Below are 22,905 nucleotides of genomic sequence, written 5' to 3'. Positions count from 1 at the left end.
TGTATTTCTTGTGATTGCATCTATCCTCCCCAAAATATTGATGGGCAAAATATTTGTTTTTGTTCATCTAGTAAGAGGAATTGAACTTTGAAAACACCTGAACAAGACACAGCTTTCTGAATTTAAAGTCTACAAGGTAGCTGAATAGTGATATTACTCTATTTGGAAAAATGGCCATGACACTTGTCAAAGAGAAGAAAATTGGGAGTGATTCAGCACTTAGGAAGAGAAGTATACAGCCAGGCATCACATTACAGCTTGAGAGGGATGTTTGCTGGAGGAGAAATCCCTTAACATACACACACATCTCTCTCAGAAACTGCCCAAATTAGGTCATTTAGTTTAAGCAGGTGTTCTTATTTTTCTGAAGTCTCTGGTGATAATTTTTATGCCACAAGGAACAGGTAGAGATTGAGAGGCAAAGTGGTATCAGATGAAAAGTGCCAGAATACAGCAAAATAATTGAATATTTTTAAATTTAAATGGTAGACTTTCTACAGCTTTCTCTGTAGGAAGAAAATTAAGTTTAAAAAGAGTATGAAAATAAGTATAAAAGTGAGTAACGGAACTAAACAAAACTATCTAAGCTTTCCAGAATGCATTAATATAAATAAAAGCAATTTACTGGGTTTTGAACATCCAAACCACAGTTCATCTTAGCAGTTCTTGTTATTATAGCCCCTTAACTCCCACATCATAGACAGAAGTCACTGGAATAGTGTTGTTATCAGCTTATTATTGACAGAGATACTCATGCTGGATGCGGGCACGGAGATAAAGTTGCTAATTATTGTAGTTATATGACAAAGTAAACCTTAAAATCATAAGAGAAGACCTCATGGAGAGATGCACTCTTCCTCAGAAAGAGGAAACTTCTGACCTTAATACTGCAATGAAAAGCTCCAAAGTTTTCTAGCTGTAGCAACACTTAATGGTTTAGAAACATCATGATTTTTGACTTCTTGATGCTGGCATTATTGTGACATACATTCAGCCTTTCTTAACCTGGATTTTCCATGGAAGAAATAACTGCTGCTGGCAGGAAGAGGATGTCTGAACATGAATGGCAGAGGAGACGAAGCCTCTTAAGAGCCTGTAAGTAGAACAAGACCCCTTGATGCCCTTAGGGCAATAGGAGCCTGGGCCCAGTAATCCATCTCAAAATGCAGCTGCAGAATCATGAATGGACTTGAGAATGGGGAAATGCTATTTTGAAAGTGAACTCTCCCCTATTTTAATAATTTTAGTTATTTCTTATTTCTGTCTAAAAGTAAAGCTGGATGAAAACACCATGAGATTAGAAAGCTGTGTATTTCAATGTGATTTCTTTTTTGTTGTAAGTCAGTTGTTTTCTCATTTAATGAGCCAAAATATTGCCGTGCAATAGCAGCTTAATAAATTTTTAAATATTTGTATGATGGGCTTTACATGAATTCATTCATGTACAGTAATTTCACGATTACAAGCCACACCTGATTATAAACCGCACTTCTGGGTGCCAGCAACTTTTTGTTCTATGTTCCAAATATAAGCCGCACCTGATTATAAGCTGCACGTTACAATACAGAGTGTGATAAAAGGTATCTATTCTATCACCATCTGTTGAGGGTGGGGGCAGCGATCCTTATCTCAACGGCAGATATTCTGCTAATGAGCCATCCACTGAAACCAGGTGGGGCAGTGTTCTTTATCTTTTCACAACCCATCCTTCCTCCAGCCAGTCATTTTCTGCTAATGGCCCATTGAGTCCCACTGTGTGACTGATAAAATTACTGCATCCCATTGGAAGTTCCAGCCAGGGGGAAGAGCCCAACATTTCTTACCAAAATAAAAAAAAGAGGTTTTGGGACACTAAGGTAGCCCATTTCTCCACTGGACTCCAGAGGAAAACCGGATTTCTCCACATCACCACTGGACCTCCGGAGGGAAACCGGACCTTCTACAGGAGCACTGCTTCAACTGAATCACATCTGTCACTGCAGGAGGATGCAGCCACCATTTAATGGGACTGCTACCAACACCCTGCCTGACACGGTGTCAGGTTGTACTCTGACTTTGTCAGGGTTTGGAGTTTGTTTCTTTGTAGTACTGTATTTCTATTTTAAATTCCCTAGAAAAGAACTGTTATTCCTAATTCCCATATTTTTGCCTGAAAGCCCCTTGATTTCAAAATTCTAATAATTTGGAGGGAGGGGTTTTACATTCTCCATTTCAAAGAGAAGCTTCTGCCTTTCTCAGCAGACATCTGTCCTCCAAACTAAAACAGCAACTTTTTGTTCTTTGTCCATATATAAGCCATACCTGATTATAAGCGGCACTTCAGGTTCGGACCAAAATTTTAGTCAAAATGGTGCGGCTTATAATTGCGAAATTACTGTAAATACTTTTTTTAGTGCTGCTAGCATTCATTAATTTCTGGTTAGCCTCTTGGTAATGGAGTTGTCAATGCCAGGGTAACTGTGTTTGAAGGGACTTCTGAATGTCCTCTAGTTCAAAATACTGCTTCAATCTTCAGGGCTAGATTAGATCTCTCAGGGTTGTATCCAGCTGAGTTTTCAGTCTCTCAAACAATGTTTCTGGCCAAACTCTCAAACCTCTTCACGTGGTTTTCCACCCTCTGATGAAGAAGTCTTTCTTTAGACTGAAATTCAGCTTCTGGCTGTTACTTCTTATCCTTTCACTGTGCATCTTGGGGAGACCGACGTCTGCCCCTGGTCCATAGGTAATTGTACCCCTTGCCCTTGGCTTTCTCTTCCCTAGTCTGAAGAAACCCACTCCCTCAGCTTGTCCTCATACATCATGTGCTGCAATCCTCAGACCTTTCTCTCCACCGAGAAGTATCGTGCCTGATTTCAAATATCCTGTGATGAATGCTGGAGGATTTTAACCAGAGAACTCAGAAAAATGCTACCTGACCTACAGGGCTGCACAGCATTCTTCCATCTGCTCTTTTGGTAAACAAGTGAGAAAGGCCACACAGTTCATGCAGGCATCATTTCCCTAGCAAGGTGGTCAAAGAAGTTACATTACTATTGGTTTAGAGACTTGGCTGTGATACATCCATTTTTGCTCCTCAGAGAGTGCCTCTGAATTTAGTTCTAAATGAAACCTTACACTGAGTTCAGGGTATAAGTCTATTACCATTGACTTACTGGCTGATTCTCCTTTTGACTTAATCAAGGAAAATTTGGGGGTTTGTTCTCAAGGATTGGGAGAGGGAGTGTTTAGTACATTCTTAGCAAGACTGGAATGTGGCTGAAATCTTGGTCTGAATGAAGTCAGCAGCAGAACTAAACTCCTCTCTGCTGAGTAAACTCACATTTCCTCTCTAGGTTGGCGGTAATCATATTTGCTTCCCTCAATATGTTCTAAATGGCTCTCCACAATATTCAGAAAGTTGCTGTGCAACTGAAGCAGTTCCATTTCTGCATGTCCAGTTTTGGATACTTAACAAATTTGATTTTCTAGAAGTATGAGCTGAACACTCAATAAAAATTGGGTTGACTGAACAGTGCAACAGTCAAATATCCATGCAGCCTGAGTACTTCTTAGGTAAAGATGTATCTCTTCTTAGTTTACTGAATGAACCACTTCTGAAAGTAGTCAATCAGCTGCTTTATTGCCAGAAGGCAAGAAGAAGTTGACAGCTGTTCACAACTGTATCTTTTTGCTTCTCTCTTTAGCATGTACAGTGCAAAAAGTGGGAATCAGGCAGAATAAATCAATGAGATTTTCAGGCAATCACAGGAACGAAATAAGGCCTGAACTGCTGAGCAGTCTCATTTTTCTTTCCCTGGCACCTGGCATGTTTATTTGTCCCAGTGCAACACATGGATAAAAGGTATAATCACATGGGAGCAGAGAACCCTCCCTCGAGTATCGTTCTGAAATCCCCGTGCTTAGGTGATGAATAACCTACATGAATTCCAACATGATGTTGAACCAGGATCAGTGGGATGTCTGTATTATAAAGTTGAGAAGATGTTAGAACTAAAATTCTTTGTCTGCTGAGGTGGCAAAGCTCAAAATAATTCACAATTTTTTTACTTTTTAGTATTTTTTTCTGTTGTATTAGGCTAATGTTGCAAGCACAGCAGCTGAGGTTTGTGAATCTGAAAATCCTTGCAGCCAAGTCTTTTATTACCAGGCAGAGGTTGTTAGTAAGTCAGGCAACATTTCTTGCTTTTATGAGTTCTTCTTCCCTTTGATGGGATGTCCTTATATTCATGTTATCTAGCTGAACTACAGAGGGGTTGCACAAAGTCAGGCTTTTCCAGTAGATCACTTGGAAGATTCCCAAGACATCAATATTTGCAGTGATGTGCAATTGATCTCAAGGATGAACATCATCCTTGGGTATTAATAGAAGAGCAGCAAAATGGAGGGAGAAGAGTCCTTGAGAGGTTATCAAATATTTCCCTTAGCCAGCAACAAATATAGCATTGCCTCACCTAGCAGATGACAAAGGGATGAAAAAAGGGTCCCTTAACTCCAGCATTCTTCATTCCCAGCCTGTTGCAGCAGAGGATAGTGCTGAACAGAGTGCCCAGATGGAGCTGAGACAGGTCTCTGCGCTGAGCAGGGATTGAGGGGGGTCTTGGGAGACTACTCAGGACAATTGTGGCATATCACTGCCCTCAAGGCCTGAACCTAGCGACAAGTGCTCTTGAAAACACACAGCTCTTTCTGTGTGACAATCAGGATCATTCTCCATTTGGCACAGAAAGCAGTAACTATTTTGACTAAGGACCAAAGTGATCAGTTTGCTTCCACACAAGCCTGGACACCTCAGTCAGTCTGTTCCTGCTTTTCTCTCTGAGTTTTACTTTCTGCCAGGTAACTGATGTGGGCCAAAGACCAAGGTGATTATTTTTCAGCTCATAGCTGAACTTGGAGGCTCTTGCTGTCCCTGAGCTGATGCAGTCTGGCAGTGCACACAGACTTATGGGCACTCTGTTCACAGGCTTATGTTCATGCAACTTAATGTGCAAAGGGCAGCTCTTGATGAAAGGGTTTTGTCAGTCTGCTTAACTTGATCTTATAATCACCACCATGCCACCAAAGATCTGAGAGACTTCTGTTACCACGCTTCCTGTCCTTGTAATTTCTCAGATGAAGGCTGTGTATTGCTCATTCTTTATCAGCAGAGCTTTAGCTATTTTTAAATTTCCAAAGTGGAATATAAAAAGGAAAAATCTTATCAGGCAGATGTTTACCACCACTGATTGATGCTCTTGCTAGGGCTAATGTCACCTGAAAGGCATCAATTAGCAGTGTTTCTGTTGCTTTCATCACAAAAGTCAGTAAAGCAGGAAATAGTATGAAACTTGAGAGAAAGATAAATGAGCCTCATTAAGAGGAGTGAGGTATTATTAAACAATGGGGTACAGCAGGGTGGGTGAAATATGAGGCCAGCACTGATCTGGGGACAACTCATCTAATTGTTATCAGTTTCCCAGCCCAAAGGAGTGGTAATTCAGAAGTTAAACATAGGTACCAAGGTATGTCATTGTAAGGCTAGAAATTAGGTTTGAAGAATTAACCACACTGATCCCTAAAAGTGAACTCAGAAGAATCCTTGAACTGATGAGTTCATTATTAGCCTGAGGGATGACAGCTCACGATCAGTCGCGTCCGCCCTGGTGTAAGCTGGCAGCATCTCACTGACTTCCATCCACATGACTCTTCTGGTATCACTGTGACTGTGAAAAGACAAAAGCATACTGAGCACTTCTCTATTTTTAATTCCTGTAAACTGCAGAACTCCTTTTGATTTCAAGAGAAGCAGGATGGGGCTATTTGCTTAATTATATGAAGTTCTCCCAAATGTAATGGAAATTCATGAGAAGCTCTGCTTATTGTTTTTGCTAGGCCTGAAGCTGGAAGGACGTATTACTTTCCATCCAGTGAAATGAGAGTGATACTCATTCTTCTCATAATCTCTTTGAAGCATCTGCACTCAAGGCAGAAGCTAAGGTCTGAAATTGAGGCAATTTAACAAACAGTGTCACTGACCTTGTGCCCAGTGCTGTATCCAGACAAATAATTGCACCACCGCTGGTGCTTACGTAACACACTCTTATGCAAGAGAAAGTAGCTGGGAGTCACTTTGTGTGTTTGGCCAGGGTGAGTGGCACAGCAGCCTCGACTGGATTGCACCCAGCCAGGGCATCTTGCTTTCACCTCAAGAGCAGGATACCTGATTTTCCTTGGCCTTGCTGCCTGGATGCATTCATGCCCGCCCACCATGGTCATCCTCCACTCCAATCCACACATGGGGTTGGAAATCCTGTCAGCTTTACTTTCTGGAGCTCCCACCAAGAGGCATCTCCTACCAAGGGACTGCAATGTACTTCTGAGATTTTAGCAGGAAATGCCTGTATCATCCTACTCCTGCCTTATCAACTTCATTTTTCAGGCAGCTCCAATAGCTTGTGGCCTGGATCCTTTTCTGTCCCTATGATCTTCTTCAAGGTCTAAAGACTCTTTCTGTGGTGAGCAGAGAATGATGTCTTGAATTGATATTTCAGTCCCTTGAGGCATTTCCCTTGCCTATCCTCCAGACTCCACCTCAGCAAAATATCAGGGCACAGATTCATTCCTTTGCTTTGTCCCTTCTCATTATTACTCAGAAAGCAGTAGGAAGGGAATGTCACCATGGAGTAGTTGTAGGAGCAAGACAGAGCAGGGATCTTTATACTGGATAAAAAGGACAAGTTGAAGGCACATCTCCTTATCATCTTGATCCAATCTCTTTGGTAGCTGGTGAGTTATGATCAATACTAAAATGTCTCACTTGCTCTTGTTGATCTGCTCACACTCACACTCAAATGAGTAACTGCAAAACCAGGTTCAGTAGAAAGAAAAGTGGATTTCTGCACAGTTCCTCTAGATGGCAAGCTTTATCTGTTCTATTTAGCTTATCTGTTCAAAAGTGAGCGTGTTCAGGCTCAGTCACACTGGGAAAAAACTTTCTACGCCACTCAGACCATTCTGAACTATCAGCTCCTAGGATCCTAAGCAAGGTTCTGTAGGAAAACAAAATTGTGAATGATGCACCAATTTCTTGAGAAATGTGTTTACTTATAGAATGATTTGTAAAGTAGGACAATGAAAATTTTTTTGAAAGATGACATATTTTGCAAACATTGTTACTTTACCTAGTGATGAATATGAGGGTCAGTTTACACCCAGAGGCATTTTTCCGTGCTGGATGTGAGGGAAGTCTCTCTCTCTCTCTGCCCCAACTTTTCTAGGAATTATCACTGATCATTACTTTCACTGCTGCTAAGTCAGTGAGGAATGAATGTAAGAAATCAGAAATAGAATTAGGAAATCGATAAAATTGCCCTGAGAGCTGATCCCAATGTAGGTCCTGTGTAATTAGCAATTGGCCAGTGGACTTCCTGGCATAAAACTCCTGTAAAATGGTCTTGTATGCATCCAATATTTCAATATTAGGGAAAAATGTTACTAAAGAACAGCTATTTCGCATCCTAGGTTGTCTTTCGAACAGCTATAAAATAAGTGTGGTGGTAGTGTTGAGACACAGAATTGTATTATGGATTTCATGGTATTAGATGATTTACTGGGAATCAAGAAGACAAAGAATCAAGCCCATATCTCTCTGGAAATCAGAATACAGGCCCAGCCCTTACACGTGACACAAGAGAAGGAGCTTCCAAAAACACTCTTGGTTTCATTTTCTTGCCTTTCATTCTTTCAGTCATGCATTCTGTTATGCCTCTGATTAGAGCATAAGGGTCTCAGACTAGGGATTTTTATTTGTTTTATAAAACGTCTGATCACTCTTTAAGTGCTGTACAAGTACATAATGATCTGGCCATAGTGCTTGCTCTGCCTTAGATGATTTGTCTCCCTTCTTCACCTCCACCCTTCAAATAATCTTGGTGCAGAAATTGCCCATAGCTGACCCAAGCTCTCCTAATTCTCTTCAAGTCAGTTTTCCCAGCTTGGTCAAGTCAGTCTTCCCAATCCAGAAAATACTGCTGGCACCACTTGACCTCCCTCTGGTCAGGGATTTGACAGAAGTTAGAAAGCAGGTTTTGCTTTTTAGAAGAGGGGTCCCCAGACCTCTGTGCAGTTTTGCTGATCACACCTGGGCTGAGTCACCTGGAGAGAGTTACTCATCCCTCCTCCCTGACAAGAAGCCTCTTTGGTCGCTGCCTTCTGCTGCCACATCGCATTCTCCTGTCCCTGACAACACCTCTCCTTTTTGCCTCGAGCTCGCTGCCTTTCCCTTCCCTGGGGATAGTGCCTGCCCTAAATAATGAAGTGGTTTGTGCCGGGTTCTTTCATAACTATTCCAGTCAGGGCACCAAGAGACCTGTTTTCTCCATTTCCTCTTCTTAAGGTCACCATGCACCTCTGAGCACTTTGTGATCAGACATCAACTGTCCTCCAAAATAGCAGGGGAAGTGGACTAATGGAATTCTTTCATCTTTTATGGAGTCAGAGTTTTGACTGATAATATACAGGAGAATGTGCTGTGTCCTTACATGCCAGTGCATAACATGCCTGGAAATATAATCTTGGCCACTACTACCCATGAACACAATTGAATTCTTATATTGTCCACAACAATTATTTCTCCCTATATTGACAAGAAAACTCAGACAATTTAATCTGTCCTGATCTGAGCCAAGACATTTTCTTTTCTCTTGATTTTACTCCTAATTTTACTGCTGAAGGAGAGGGGAAAAAAGGCCAACTGGCTCTGCTTAGAAGTAAGAACACAGCAACCATAACCTAGTGGACATGGTGTCCTGAGGAGCCTTTTTCTTCCTCCCTGAAGCAACATAGTGCAGCCATCTAGAAGGTCCACAGATAATCAACCTTCCCTTTCCCTATTGCATCTGATTTCATGGCCTTTGCATATATTTAGCATATCCCTTTGAACTGACAGTGGGGTGGTGGGAATCCCTGCCCTCTGGCTCTCAGCAGCTCAGCGTGACTGACAAATGAGGTGCTAACCCCTTCTCCCGGAGTGAGAGGAGAAGTGCTGTGGGACCAGAGCTCCCGCAGGTCCCTGCAATGTGCTCTTGCACAAGATGGCCTTGGTCTTGCCTCATGGCAGGGAGGAATAACCAACACCTGAACTGCCTGTTTTCCCACAGCAGGCGTTCCTTTCACCCCACTCAAAAGAGTGGGCTGACAGGTAGGTGCATGTAGACCTTCGTGTTCAAGGTCAGAGTGTCCCAAATCATCCAGATAAACGCTGGCAAATCTTCATGGGATAAGTGTGTGTATCTGCTGAGAAAAATGGTGATGTTACAGACTCTTATGTAGAAGAAGCTGTGAAGGAAACAGTGGCCTCTGACAATGTGCCAGATAGGGAATTTGAGAAGAGGATATATTTCCTCATGGATTTATGTTCAAAATATTATGTGGTTTCTGTGTATTGCAGCAGAGCTTTACTCAAGCTCAAGGTCTCCTCTTCCTTCCTATTTTTTTAATACTGATGCTTTGAATACACATGTAATCATTCATGCCTTGACTTTTTAGTCACTTTTATTTCCTCTCTTCTTCACGCTATTCGGAAGTTGATCTGTGAGTGGTGCTTGAATATTTATGTATCTTGTATTGTGTTTTTACAGCACCTTCAAGTCAGAATCAATGGAAAGACCCTGAGGAAATTATTTTTGGCCTGGCTTTCTTGTTGCAAAGGAGTAGGTCATGCAAATTAAACACACCCCTACATCCTTCACTTCAGGCTATGCCCTGGGGCTGGAGCAGACCCAGAGAACACATGGAGCTCAGTACATGGAGGTTGCATTATCCTTTGAGGAGAGCAGAAGCACTCACATAGATTAAGTTGTCCAACCTGATAGGAAGAGAGAGGAGCAAATTAGGAGGGCAAGTTGCAATCTCCTTCTTCCACTTACAGTGGGCAATTAATCTGTTATAATTAGTACTCTTGTTTTCATCTCCTTTGAATTTCTCTAACTGAGAAGCAGTTTAGGGACAGCATGAGTTAAATCTGAGCTTGTGTTCTGCTGTCTCCCTCATTAAATGTGCAGTAGGGTGGAGGTTTGCATGAGTTTGGTTCATCACCAGCTTTTTGATTATATATATTTTAAGAACATTGTATAAATGCATGTGTATAGGTATCTTATGAGACTCCTCACATATCAGAAACAACTCATAATACCAATGAAATGGAGTTTTGTAATAAAGAATTTATTCACCTATCTCAGTAACAAATGTGATGGACATCTCACCCTATCTTGCACTACAGTATATATTGATAGCTGTGGTGCATACTTTTAAATGGGAGATGAAAACAAGCTAAAAAATTCAGTGCCTTTGGAAAGTCATGCTTTGCAAGTCCAGCCTATACATGATCTTAAGCTGTGTTCATACTGATAGCAAATGCTGAGCATATTTCATTACTGGGAGGGCAAGACAGGCTGCCAGCTGGATGGCATTTGCAAATGATCCACCCCTAATCTGCTCTTCCAGAGCACGACCTACATCTTGCTGCTATATTTCTTCTTTTTCTTTGAGTGATTAACTCTCAGTTCATGAGACTTTTCCAAGCAGGACCTATCCTTCAGGGTGCCTAGTGCCTATCAAGTGCTTTTGTCTGCTTGCGCTCATCTTCCAGCTCTCCAGAGCAGAGGCATCCCAAATCTCATTAAAAACATCATAAATTTTAATCCAAAGTCCCAGAGAGCCAGCATAATACTGTGATGGAAATCCATCAATAATGCACTGTCACAGTCAGGTATTATCCTGCACACAGGAATAGGTGGGCATTATGGACAGGAGCTGGCATCTAAAGGGCAGCACAACATTCAGAGCCAAGCCAGGGCTGCCAGGTATTACTAGGGCAGTAAAGAGAAGGAGAAGGCCCCACATAATGCTAGTCAGTGCTCATAATGCAGCCTGGGCTTCCTCTGTGAGAAGGTTTTCTAATGTAAACTGTGCTCTTTGGGTTTCAAGGAAGCCCTGGGGAAAATGGCTGGCTGTACAAAGGACTTCTGTTGTTGCTTGACCAGTTGGCTCACTCAACATCTTACACCTCCCCACTGCTCTTTGGCCAGAGTCATGTTATTATGAGTATATAATTGTGTATTTAGCTCCTCTGTTAGGGCTACAATTTAAAATAATGAAGGAATCTAATTTAGATCAGTGTGTTCCACATATGAGCTCAACACAAAGCTATAATAAGCCAATTTATAAATGACACATATTTCCCCTAAACTCAGACAGAATGAAAAATATAAATATGAGAAGGACTGACTGCTAGTGTCTTCATGAGAGCTCATTCCAAAAATAGAGCTGAGCTGATCAAAAAGCATTTGTGTACGAGCAATTTGAAAGTTTCTTTATAGTTTTCACAGGAAAATTAGACCGGTTCATCAATAACTGAATCACAGGACATTGTGATTGGCTGCTCTTTAGCAAGAGTTAAAGTAGCATGTGCTTTGCTCACAGTGTTGGCAAACTGATTTTATTTGTTTGCAATTTGATTTTTGAAAACTAGTCAAGCCAAAGTTTAAAAGAAAGTTCTTAGACATGGGCAGAATTCCAAAGCAACCTGAGAGTCCATTCACTAATTGAAGCTGGTGTCAGGAAGCATGTCTTAATATGACCTTCAGCAAGTTCTTTAATTTTTTGCTAACATATCAAACTTTTCATTTTTCTCCAGTATAAACAGCTATTTTAAACATATATATACACATATAATATTCTTTTTTTATCTCCATGCCCCAGCAAAGACAGAAAAAGGTGCTGCTGAAACTGAACCAGGAGGAAAGGAAACTGGCCATTCCTGGAGAAGATGCCTCTCTCTCCCTAAAAAGCATGACACAGCAGGGTGGCTACCCACAGATTAAGAAACTGTTGAAAACCTTGGAATTACTCAAATGAGGTTATTGCCTTTGGGTTGACCTAATGGCCACAGCAGGTCAGCCCCAGCACTTCCACCCCTGCTGCCCAGGAGGCTGAGTCAGGCTCTCTATGGCCTCAGATCATCCCACTGTCTGTCATTTATGGTAGTTCATGGTATCAAACCTCAGCTGTCGTTGCTCCTGGTACAATAATTAAAAACATTCTCTGGTTTCTCTTGGGTTGCCTTTGCCCGCACCATTTCAGCTGAGCATCACTGCCCTAATCCTGAGCATCTTTCCCCACTCTGGTTCTTGCTTCCTTGAGGAGATCCCTCTTTCTCAGTGTCCCAGCTGAAATCGCAACAGGGTTTTGTTCTACCGGAAATGTAACCTTCCTTCCTTCTAGGTGGCAATAGAAGCTATGCAGAAAGTGAGATAAAACAATGCCCAATAAAACCAAAATGCCTGCAGGCAAATGGCTCTAACTGGGGTCACATGCAAAGCCCATTCCTGACCTCAAATGCTCTACCAGAATGTCCAAAACCTGTTGTATGAGCACAAAGTTGACTGTGCACACTGTTATGTTGCTATCCTAAAAATACTCATTGTAGCATCCATTTATTCCTGTCTGGGAACAGCAGAAGCAGGATTTTAAAAAGCCATATAATTTTTACCACAGTAAATGTAGTGCAACCCAAATAAATTAGAAACTATAAATCTTTCCACTGCCTTGACAGGGCAGGTGAGCTCCATGCTCTCCAAGATTCACACACCTTCATGTTAATATTTTCAATGCCACATCTTTCAGGTCGAGAAGAGAAACAACTGTCATTTTTGACCTTGAGAGGAGTCTAAATGTTGTGGGTGGTAGTAGGGCATTAGGTGAGGAAAGGAAGGGAATATTTACTGCTCTGCCTGCTCAGAAACATTTTTCCTTGGTAGGGGCAGAGTCTGCAACACTAGAAAAAAATTGTTTCCTTTTGGTTCTTTGTAAATGCACAAAACTTCATGAATGCAGAGCACTGTGGAATTTTTTGCAGGAGGGCAAATTAGCAGGAGGAAAGGTGAGTTTCCTTGGGCATTGATCACAAATCTGGGTGTACACGTGAATTTTCTGCTGCCTTTTCCTGGTAAATAATAGCTCACAGCAGAGAGAGGGGATGGAAGGTGGCAGCAGCCATTGAAAGGAATTGGAGTACACGGTTTTGTTCTGAAACAGGTGCTTGGCTGTATCTGATATAGTTGTGCCAGTTCAGAAATAGTTTAATCAAAGAGCTTCCTTGAAAATGAAACCTAGACTTATGAGAAACTCTAGTATTTCAAAATCATGCCAGTTTTTTCAAGGATTTAGATGTTTGTTGGTTGGCTGGTTGTCTTGTTTTTTGGTTTTTGTTGTTGTTGTTTTGAGGCAGTACATTCTTACCTGGAAACAGAATAATAACTTTAAAATAATTTTTAATGAAGTTAAAATAGTTTAATTCTTAGCTTAATACATAGAAAAATCTAAAATCCTGTAAGAAATTAGAATTGAATGGTTTTTGTGGCTGGAGTTTGATCGAACTGGTGCTCTCTTATCCAAAGCTAAGCACTGGAACTGAGAGAGTCACTTCAGCACACCCTCCTGACCTGGACTAAAATGCTAATAATATGAATATGAAGCTGACTCACAGCAAGAAGTCCCATCTGCTTACGTCATTAGCTGTTGAAAGGCATTATATGCTGAGGTACCACTGCCTGATGAAATAAGGTATCCAAGGACTCCTTCAAAAGGGTGGGGATTTTTGGTTAGTGGATCTTTGCTCAGGGTATCAGCTGTTATTATCTATTATTTTTATATTTGGCTTTGTATTACTCTAAATATAGTTAATGGAACAAATATTACTTTGATGTAAATCACCAAACAAGATATCTGGCCTTAAAAGCAGAAATGCACAACACACATTGGTAGCTCACACTTCTTTCTGAAGCCTTTGCTACACAGCACTTGGATTGCAGTAAGCACTGATATTTGCATCTAACAGCAAACACAGAAAAAGATTCCTTTTTCTCAAGGCATAAAATATATGCTAAATAAAAATAGGATCAGTTTCCTATTAATTACCTTATCTCCTGTATTTACTCAATTACCAGTGCACTGTCATTTCACTTCTGTTTTTCACACTCATTGAATTACAAACTGGATCTGATCCTAAGGGGCACAAAAATATAAGATTGCAAACCACAAATTATTTAAGAAATACAATAATTAAAAAATAATAAACCCCCATATAATAAAAAAGCCACAAGTGACAGAAAATTGACACTGACAGTGTAAAAACAAGGCACTGAGAGTTATCAAAGGAAGAGTAATGAAACACCTCCATCAGCTCATGGATTGTGTTATTAGCTATTTTGGTTAGAATTTATGGCTTTAAAATTGTACTGTTCAAAGGGAGTAACACATTGTGAGAAAACACCTTAAGACAATGCATTTCAAGCTCTTTAGTGTTAGATTTGTGCTTTTGTTTGGAGGCACTTTCTTCATAGGCAGAGAAGCATGCTTGTGTGGATAATAAACAAGTTGGATCTGTTTTCCAGGAAATGTTAATGTCTTCTGCTGTAAAGGCATTCTATTAGCTCTGAATATTTAGTGCTCACAGAGATTTTTATAAAACAGTTGTAAGACCCACTAGATAATGCCTTCACTCTCCATGCTGGAGTGTGTGACTACATAAAGAACTACAATATTTTTAGTTGTGGCATCCATGTAGATTCATAAGATCAGTGCAATTAAGGGCAGAAAGGTGAATGCTGGGTTTTTGTCACAGATCTCCTTTAATAAGCTGCAAAAGGATGGTATATTTTTGGTAAGCTGAAGCATAATATTAGAAGTGTATATACCCATAAAGTACTGTAAAATATAGAGCTTTAACATTTCTTATTCCTTCAGATGGTACCATAAAAACAGCATGATAATGGCAAGAAACTGAATAGAAATTATTTTATTAGTGAAGTTAAATTGAATAGCTATGTGAACAAATATTTCACCCTTTAGAAGTTAATGTCAGATCAAGCATTAAAATATTCTCTTTTAAATACTCATGTTTACTTTGCCCAACAACCTTATCTACTGTACATGTTTAACTTTCACATCTAAGCTATGTGAATGAAGAAAATAAAGTTAAGCCTAGACTATGTTTTTTATTTATATCTTTGGTTGAATCTCCTTATCCCCAGCAGGCAAAGCATAGATGCCAAAGAAATCAGTAGGCAAGTGGATAATAAGCTAGATGTGATCCCCTACTGCAGAGAGCATTTGAAAATATAAAAGCATTCTTAAAATTCTCTGTGCATAGCTGCAAAGACATCAATGGATATAGTACTTCAAAGCGCTAAGGTATGGAGCATTTCACACATCGATGTGTGAAATCTGGAGCCCTATGTGAAGATGAAGCATCATCTATATGTTATGAACATAAGTGGAGGTTGATTAAATTCAACTAGCATACCTCTAAAACTCGTATTCTTGAAATACTGGTCCTGTGCAGCTTTGAAAAGAGTTTCTTACCATTGTTCTCTAAGCTAATGTGTACCAAACATGTCACTTCCTTTCATCTAAGGATGACAAATATCTAACTGAGCACTTACCTGACTTTTGATCTGCACCCCCCATTTGCACAGCTCTTAGTGAGGATGTCCCACTGTACCATCTTGCTGACTGACTGGGAGACATTTTCTTGCTGGTCTGCATGGATACATCTGACTCCCTAGCCCACATAGACTTGTACAGTAGTATTTCTAACTCCTTCCTTAAGCATAAAGCTTAATGCATCTGGAGCTTCAAATTCACTTCAGCGGTTGAACATGGCATGGGTTGAAGCTTTTTCAGAGATTGCCCAAATTTAGATTGCCTCTGCAGGGCCTATTTGCTTTTCAGGATTCTTTGGTGGCTAGCCCCTTCTGCATTAGGCTTTCGTAAAATTTGGAGATATAGTTAGCAAGGACTTCTTGTTTTGTAGGGTGTGTGTGCAAGAGTCACGCTTGTGTGTCAATACAAAAGTGTTGATGGGACTTAAAACTTGGTTAGGAAGGAGCCACACTTCTGAGACTTACAGGCGCGGAAAAGGAGCAAAAATATCACTCCATGTCATTAAGGTGTCACACTCACTAGTGAATAACACGGCCACGTTGACAATTTGTGTGATGATAACATGGTGGTGATGATATGCCACCATTTTGCTGCATGAAACCATGTGGATGTCACTTGGAATTCGTCTACCCTAAGGTATTTACTAAATACAGTGAAGCTTACATATGTCCTCTGGTCAGCACATTGAAAAGAAGTCAAGAAGCTTACTCATCCAAGAAATGCAGGGTAATTAAACCCTCCAGCTAGCTCTGAGCAACCTCCTATACCCTAAATGATCAGTTTTATGATTTTTTTTAATGAATGTTTGTGGTTGCATTTTTCCCCTCCATTTGGAATAATCCCCTTCTTTCAGTTGACATACAAAATCATACTAGGAATCTCCTGTACCTTTAATACCCTCAGTGTGTCCTCTAATCTCTGCCTATCATTTCCAGCAAAGATTGGAATTATCTACCAATCATGTGTAGTTTAACAATGACAAGTGCTGGATTCTGCCCCCAGGATGGGACAAACAAACATACAAACTGGGAAATGAGATACTGCAGAGAAGCGCCACAGAAAGAGACCTGAGGGTCCTGGTAAACAGTGAGTTGACCATGAGTCTGCAGTGCCCTGGCAGCGAGGAGAGCCAGTCCTGTCGTGGGGGGCTTCAGGCACAGCATCACAGATGGGCAAGGGAGGGGATTGTCCTGCTCTGCTCTGCTCTGCTCTGCTCTGCTCTGCTCTGCTCTGCACTGGGCTGGCCTCATCTTGAACACAGTGTGCAGTTTTGGGTGCCACAATACAAGAAAAACATTAAACTGTTTGAGAGCATCCAAAGGAGGGTGAAGGGCCTTGAGGAGAAGTCAAAAGAGGAGCAGCTGAGATCACTAGGTCTTGTTCAGCCTGAAGAGATTGAGGGGAGACCTCATTGCAGTCTCCGCAACATCCTCACAAGGTGAAGAGGAAAAGCAGACACTGATCTCTTCTCTGTGGTAATCATTGACAGGACCTGAGAGCCTGAAGAGGCCTGAAGTTGTGTCAGGGGATGTTTAGGTTGGATATTTGAAAAATGTTCTTCACCCAGAGAGTGGTTGGACACTGGAACAGGGTCCCCAGGGAAGTGGTCACAGCATGAAGCCTGCCTGAGTTCAAGAAGCATTTGGGCAAGGCTCTCAGGCATATGATGTGATTCTTGGGAATGTCCTGTGCAGAGCCAGGAACTGGACTTCAATTATCTTTGTGGGTGCCTTCTAACTCAGGATATTCAATGATTCTATGATCTATTTATGCTTAATTACTATTTTCTAAAAGAACCTGGCTACATGCACTGACTAATAGGCAAGACTACCCTCTTCCTCTTGTTATTATACCTCTCTGGTTTTCATTCATGACAAAAATAAGTTTCAGTACTAATGGTGAGGAAGTGCCAGTTTATGCTAACTGTAGTTGAAAAGTAGATTAAATTCCAGACAATCACTTAAAACTATAATCATCAAGAGGAACAAGTCCAAGAGGGATTTTAGCCAGCTTAGCTTACACCTAACCCCATACTGCTCAAGGAGGCTTCTGCTCCCTGATGTGTGCTTAGATGCTCTAAGAGATGGGAGCAGCTGCAAATGGCCTCTGAGGGGGGCACCTAACTGAGGTTTCCACAACCAAGGGTTCTATCAATGCCTTCTCTTCTCCAGCTATTCTTTGAGCTGCATTAATTAGACTTCTTATCTCCTTTGTTTTAGGGTAATAAGCAGAGATTAACTGTGGAAAAGGGTCCAAATGGTGGACACATTGCTCTCTATGAATACATTTTGAATGGAAACAATAAATAAAGTCCTTCCTTTTCTGTTTAATGTAGGAGCATTAAAAGAGAACTTATTATGTATTGCCCTTATTTGTCATTATAAAGAATTCCAGAGCTGATACATGAATATCCACCTCTCCCTACTTTATTCTTCAAGAACAGTATTTACCTCCAGAGTATGAAATTTTGATTTTAAGGTGGAGCTTTCACAGTTTCCATCTGACTTTGTTTCATCCATAGCGGAGTAGTATGACTCACTACTGGCAAAACAAATAGCTACAGACCTGAGCAATTCAAAGCAAGTAATGAAGCCAGTCAGTGGGGCTGTGAGGGGAACTGCTTCAAGTGGGAGCAAAAAGCAAAAGAAAATGCAGGCACCAGCCCTCCTGGCTCACCAGCCAGTCAGCCAAACACTCACACCACAACATAACCAAATATGGAGACAAGACAAGTTGGGAAGAGAGCTTAATCCTTAAAAAAATGTTATACCTGATTATGCCCCCCTTAACAGGCAGGATTTGGCAGTGGAACAGCCCACAGACTTAACTGGATATCTGTGTGTGCTGGCAGAAGTTTATTGCTGGATTCATTATTCTGCATGGTTTTGCCCTTGCAATTACTATAACTGCCTCCTTTTTCCCTTATGCAGTCTTTTTGTTTGCCTGTTTTAAGTCTGAGGTTTGTATCTGTTCACATGTCCTTTGTTTAAACACATCCCTGCTGCCTTCAGGTGTGTTTGTCGATCCCTTGAGCTGAAGCTAGGAAAAAAAAATGTAATACTGGATAACAACACATTGCATCACCCTCACAGAGAGTGGGAAAGCACATCACTTCCTCCCAGTCTTTTGTCCCTGGAGCCCTTCAGGTTTCTGCAGCCACTTAGCAGGCTGACTTCATTCCCATGATCCTTTCAGCCTGATGGGATTTGCTCATTTACCTAAAGGAACTGGAAGTTTAGAAGAAAAAACTTTGATAGTAATGTTTAATATGCCGGTATTTAAAGCTGCATTCCTTGAAATTACTCCAGGTGAAGTAGCCAGTGTACCAAGTTATCTTACCACACTTCACACTTCAGAAATCTTCATTGATCTGACAGCAGATACACATCACACAGAAATTACCCTGCCAGTGGGTCCTGGAATTAGATTTTGTCTAAAAGTATGTGATTTGGCTTGTGATCTTGAGAAGTCAAAATATGAAGTTGCTGTTTAATTTAAACTAAAAGAAAACAAACAAACAAACAAACAAACAAAACCCCACCAAAACAAAACAACAATAAAAACTCCAAACAACCAAAACAACCTAACAAAAAAAGAATTCGATAGTTGAATATCACATTCAGAAAATCTTGTCTTAGGATAAATTTGAAGTGATCTGTGCAGGTCCCCTAATTTTACTCCTAGGCAGGACATGTTCAGCGCTGCTATTGTTGCATATTGCCTTGTGGTTCCTCTTGCTTTTATGGTCCCAGGGTCATCCTGGAGTCTGCAGGGCACAGCTTAACAGAAACTATTCATCCCCTTGTCTGAGGAAAATAGATAGAAAAGTGGACTAGAAAAACAAATACAACCTATTTGTTTTTGTGCAGTGTCTGGAAAGCAGAATTCATATTAGCAAACGCAGAAGTTCACCTCAGAGCTGGTCATGGGGGAGTCCCCTTTACAGACAACAGAGAGCAAATCAGTGCACAAAGGGAACTAGGGCATGGCTCACCTCCTCCTTAAGAACATGTCTGGAACAGCTCACACGACTTATGCCCTCAGCATGCCTGCTTCTCTCCATGACTGTGGGGACAGTCTGGGCTGACCGCCTCACACACAGGGATCTACACCACAGATGTCTGAAATTCAGGATACAGCCTCTCCTCTAAACTTATAGCTGGAACAAGATTACCCTTCCTAAAGCCTTTCACACACAGCAGCTCAGGGCCCAGTGTGTGCTGTGCGTCTCACCTGCACACAGCTGCTGTGGATGTGTGCTCCCCTAGTGCCATGCTGGCGTATCTGTGTTTCATAACCTCTTGGCTCACTGCTTCCAGGGCAAGGCAGCAGTTTCAGCACAGTTCCTCACCAAGTGAGCTTCATCTCTTCCGAACAGAGCTCTGACCCCATTTCCTCTGCTTGCCACAGTCCTGTAACCTTTGCAGCAATACCCAAAATCTTTTTTCAAATGAACACTATTCTGCTGAACTAAGCATTTTAAGGGTCTTCAGTTAGATCAGAAACGCAAAGATTACCCGTATGGTCTGGATGACACCAAAACATGCCTCTGTGCGCCAATGTATTCAAGACTTGGTGTTCACATGGCACTGGCTAAGAGTTATTACCCGTAGTGGAAAATCTGTGCTGTTTAAAGAAACAGTTGCTTAAACGTGATCCATTGAATGCCAGTTAGGGTCCACCCTCAGACTTTTGATTCTCAAATCAGCCTTGAACTGAACAACCTTAGATCAGTTCCACAGAAAGCTAATGATACATAATTGTAGGCTAGAGCAAGATATTGAGGTGAGGCCAAATGTAGCATTATAAGGAAGCAGGTGAGAGCACAACTTGGTTATTTTGTCACTTCAATGACAGAAGAGGAGACAGCAATCGATTGCCCAGTTACAGTAAACCTGCACTGTTTGTTTTTGGTTTTTTTTCAGACAATGATTATAACTATAGATATGAGCCTCTGGAAGATCAAGGACAGCAATTACGGGATACTTGTCATTTGAACATTCTTTGCAGTAACTGAGGTACAAATGTATGCATCAGTTTGAATGTTTGGAGTCTGTCCAAAGTCATAGATGGCTGATACCACTTCATAATCTTAATTTCATGATTGCAACAGAATGCTATTGTATGTAAATTTGACTCTTCCTGGTGTTTTGGCTAAAGTTGACATACTGGCTCACTTAACTTGTTAGAAGGTTTTCAGATTTTTAGGATTTGATGTTTAATCCAATGCGTTCACTCTTTCAAGTGTTGCCTCAAATAAATACCACAGCTTCAATTGATACATTTCATTTGTGTGCTGTAAAAAGTTGGAAATAACTCACACTGTGCCTTTTATTTCCAGAGTCCAAGGAACTGTTTTAATTCCCTGCATGTTCCATTCACAGGAAGAATTACAGAGAGGAAAAAAAATAAAGTATTGCCTGTGCAATTTTTATACTATCTCTCTACAGAAAGCTTTTTTTTTTTTGTTAATAACATTCTTTCCACTGGCATTCTAATCAGACTATGCTTATTTGATGCCAAATATGAGTTTGGTAGTGTGGTTCATTTGAGAATGTGATTATTGAGAAGCCACCTATTGCAACTATATGTATTCAGAACCAAGAGGTTCTGAGCTTGCAGCTCTAAGTTATTCACCTCATACTATAAATTGTCAGTGCAGTAACCTTAGGACATCCTAGAACATGACTCTGAAGTTAGTGGATTATGGAGTAAGAAGCAAGTAGGTTATGCTTTTATTATATGCATTATTATCCTGGTCTATAATAATGCTGACTGGCCATGTCAAGTCATGCAGAGAATTATGTTTCAAGACTCAAGGAAGCTTTCAGAATGTGTCAGTATTAATGTGCATTAAAAGGGCATTTTACAAAAAGCTATTTCTCCACATCCACTTATCTTCAGTTCAGCATTGCCCAGCTTAGTCTCTGGGCTATCACCCATGTTAAGGGTTTTAGTATAAGCAGGACAGTGGATAAATAAATATCTATTGAGAACCGTCCTACAGAAGGAGGATGCAGAAGAACAAAGAAGTAACTTCACTTCTTCACAGACCATACAAACAACATAAGTCCTGAAAGCTTTTGCAAATTTGTTTTCATTTTCCAGCTGATACGAGCCCTCAGTATATCATCTCAAGAATGTCGCCATCATTTGAGATGTCTTCAGCCTGACAGTGAAAGAACATGGATTATGGCAGCAGAAGCACAGGCAGGAAAGCCAAAGCAGATCCTCTTGCTCTTCTCACAGTCTGGCTACTGCTGTTTTCCCAAGTAGAGCAGATGAAGAATTATTTGCTCTAAACTCTAGGGAAAATAAGTTCACTGTTGTGCCCTTTACAATCCTCCTCATTGAGGAAGGCTCCTTGATGAGCAACACTGCAAAAGTGGGTGAATACATGCACAGAACCACAAAACGGTTTGGGTTGGAAGAGACCTTTAAAGATCATCTAAACCAAGCCCTTTGCAATATGCAGGGAAATTTTTCACTAGACCAGGTTCCTTAAAGTACTGAGCAGTCTGACCTTGGACACTTTGATTGATGGAGCATCCACAACTTCTCTGGGCACTTCTTGCATTTTGTTCACTAAAGCATTAAAAGAAGTACAAGGCTCCCATATGAGTGAATTTAACCTCTGAAAAACACAACTTTGCATCAAACTGTTCAATCTTACCTGCACATGAGTAAACTAAAACAAAACTGATCTTTGTAAGCTTTTTTGAGTTTCAGTTTTCAAAGAGAGAGAAAGAAAAGAAAGAAAATGAGGGTGAGGATTTAGACCTATTGAGTATAATTTAAGTAGTCACAGGCTGTAAAATGAAAGATTTTATTAACCTAGGTGAAAAAAAAGGAAGGAAATTGCCATATTATATAATTTTCCACTGAGGAGCCTCTGGTGGAATTGCTATTTCCAGGAGGGCGTAGTGTTCCTAGAAGTGAGAATTGATTTAGATTTTTCTCTCATCATTCCACTGCGAAAATAGAGTCTGAGCTTTTGCCAAATTCTGTAGGAGTATCTCTTTTTAAAGTCATTATTACAATAAGGTCAAGTTCTTCTTAAAACAAAACACTTTATATGCTTAAAATCTCATGCTTGGTGTTTATTGTCTGCCACATCCCAATATTTTACAAGTGTCCTATAATGATAGCTTCCTCTTTCATGCTGCATTTTGTAAAGAGATTTCAAAGCATTTCCCAAAGAAAGTTAACTATAATTATGCATGTGGTAGAGATGGGGAAATAGAAACACCAAGAGGCAAAGCAATTTGCCCTAGGTGACAGGGTAAATTAGAGGCAGAGTCAGGCATAAATCCCAGTTCTCCTGCTTTTTGCTTCCTTGCTAACCACAGCCCCACTTGGAGATAGTATCACCAACTTGTAAAAGCAGCAGGGAACTGCTATGGGAGTACTACAAGATGCACC

General features: G+C 40.8%; 1 protein-coding gene across 1 annotated transcript in view; it reads left to right on the top strand.

Moving 5' to 3' along the window:
- The first annotated feature begins 1,029 nt into the window (after positions 1 to 1,029).
- PTPN3 (protein tyrosine phosphatase non-receptor type 3) overlaps positions 1,030 to 22,905 on the top strand; it is a 183,100-nt gene continuing 161,224 nt past the window's right edge. The window contains exon 1 of the mRNA XM_033064824.2: positions 1,030 to 1,095. Coding sequence (XP_032920715.2) covers positions 1,050 to 1,095 — 46 coding nt within the window. The 5' untranslated portion in view covers positions 1,030 to 1,049. The remainder of the gene's footprint in view (positions 1,096 to 22,905) is intronic.

This window comes from Catharus ustulatus, chromosome 1 (assembly GCF_009819885.2).
Source record: "Catharus ustulatus isolate bCatUst1 chromosome 1, bCatUst1.pri.v2, whole genome shotgun sequence".
Lineage (NCBI taxonomy): Eukaryota > Metazoa > Chordata > Aves > Passeriformes > Turdidae > Catharus > Catharus ustulatus.
The sequence above is the reverse complement of the archived record's forward strand: the minus strand, read 5'-3'. Positions and strand labels throughout refer to the sequence as shown.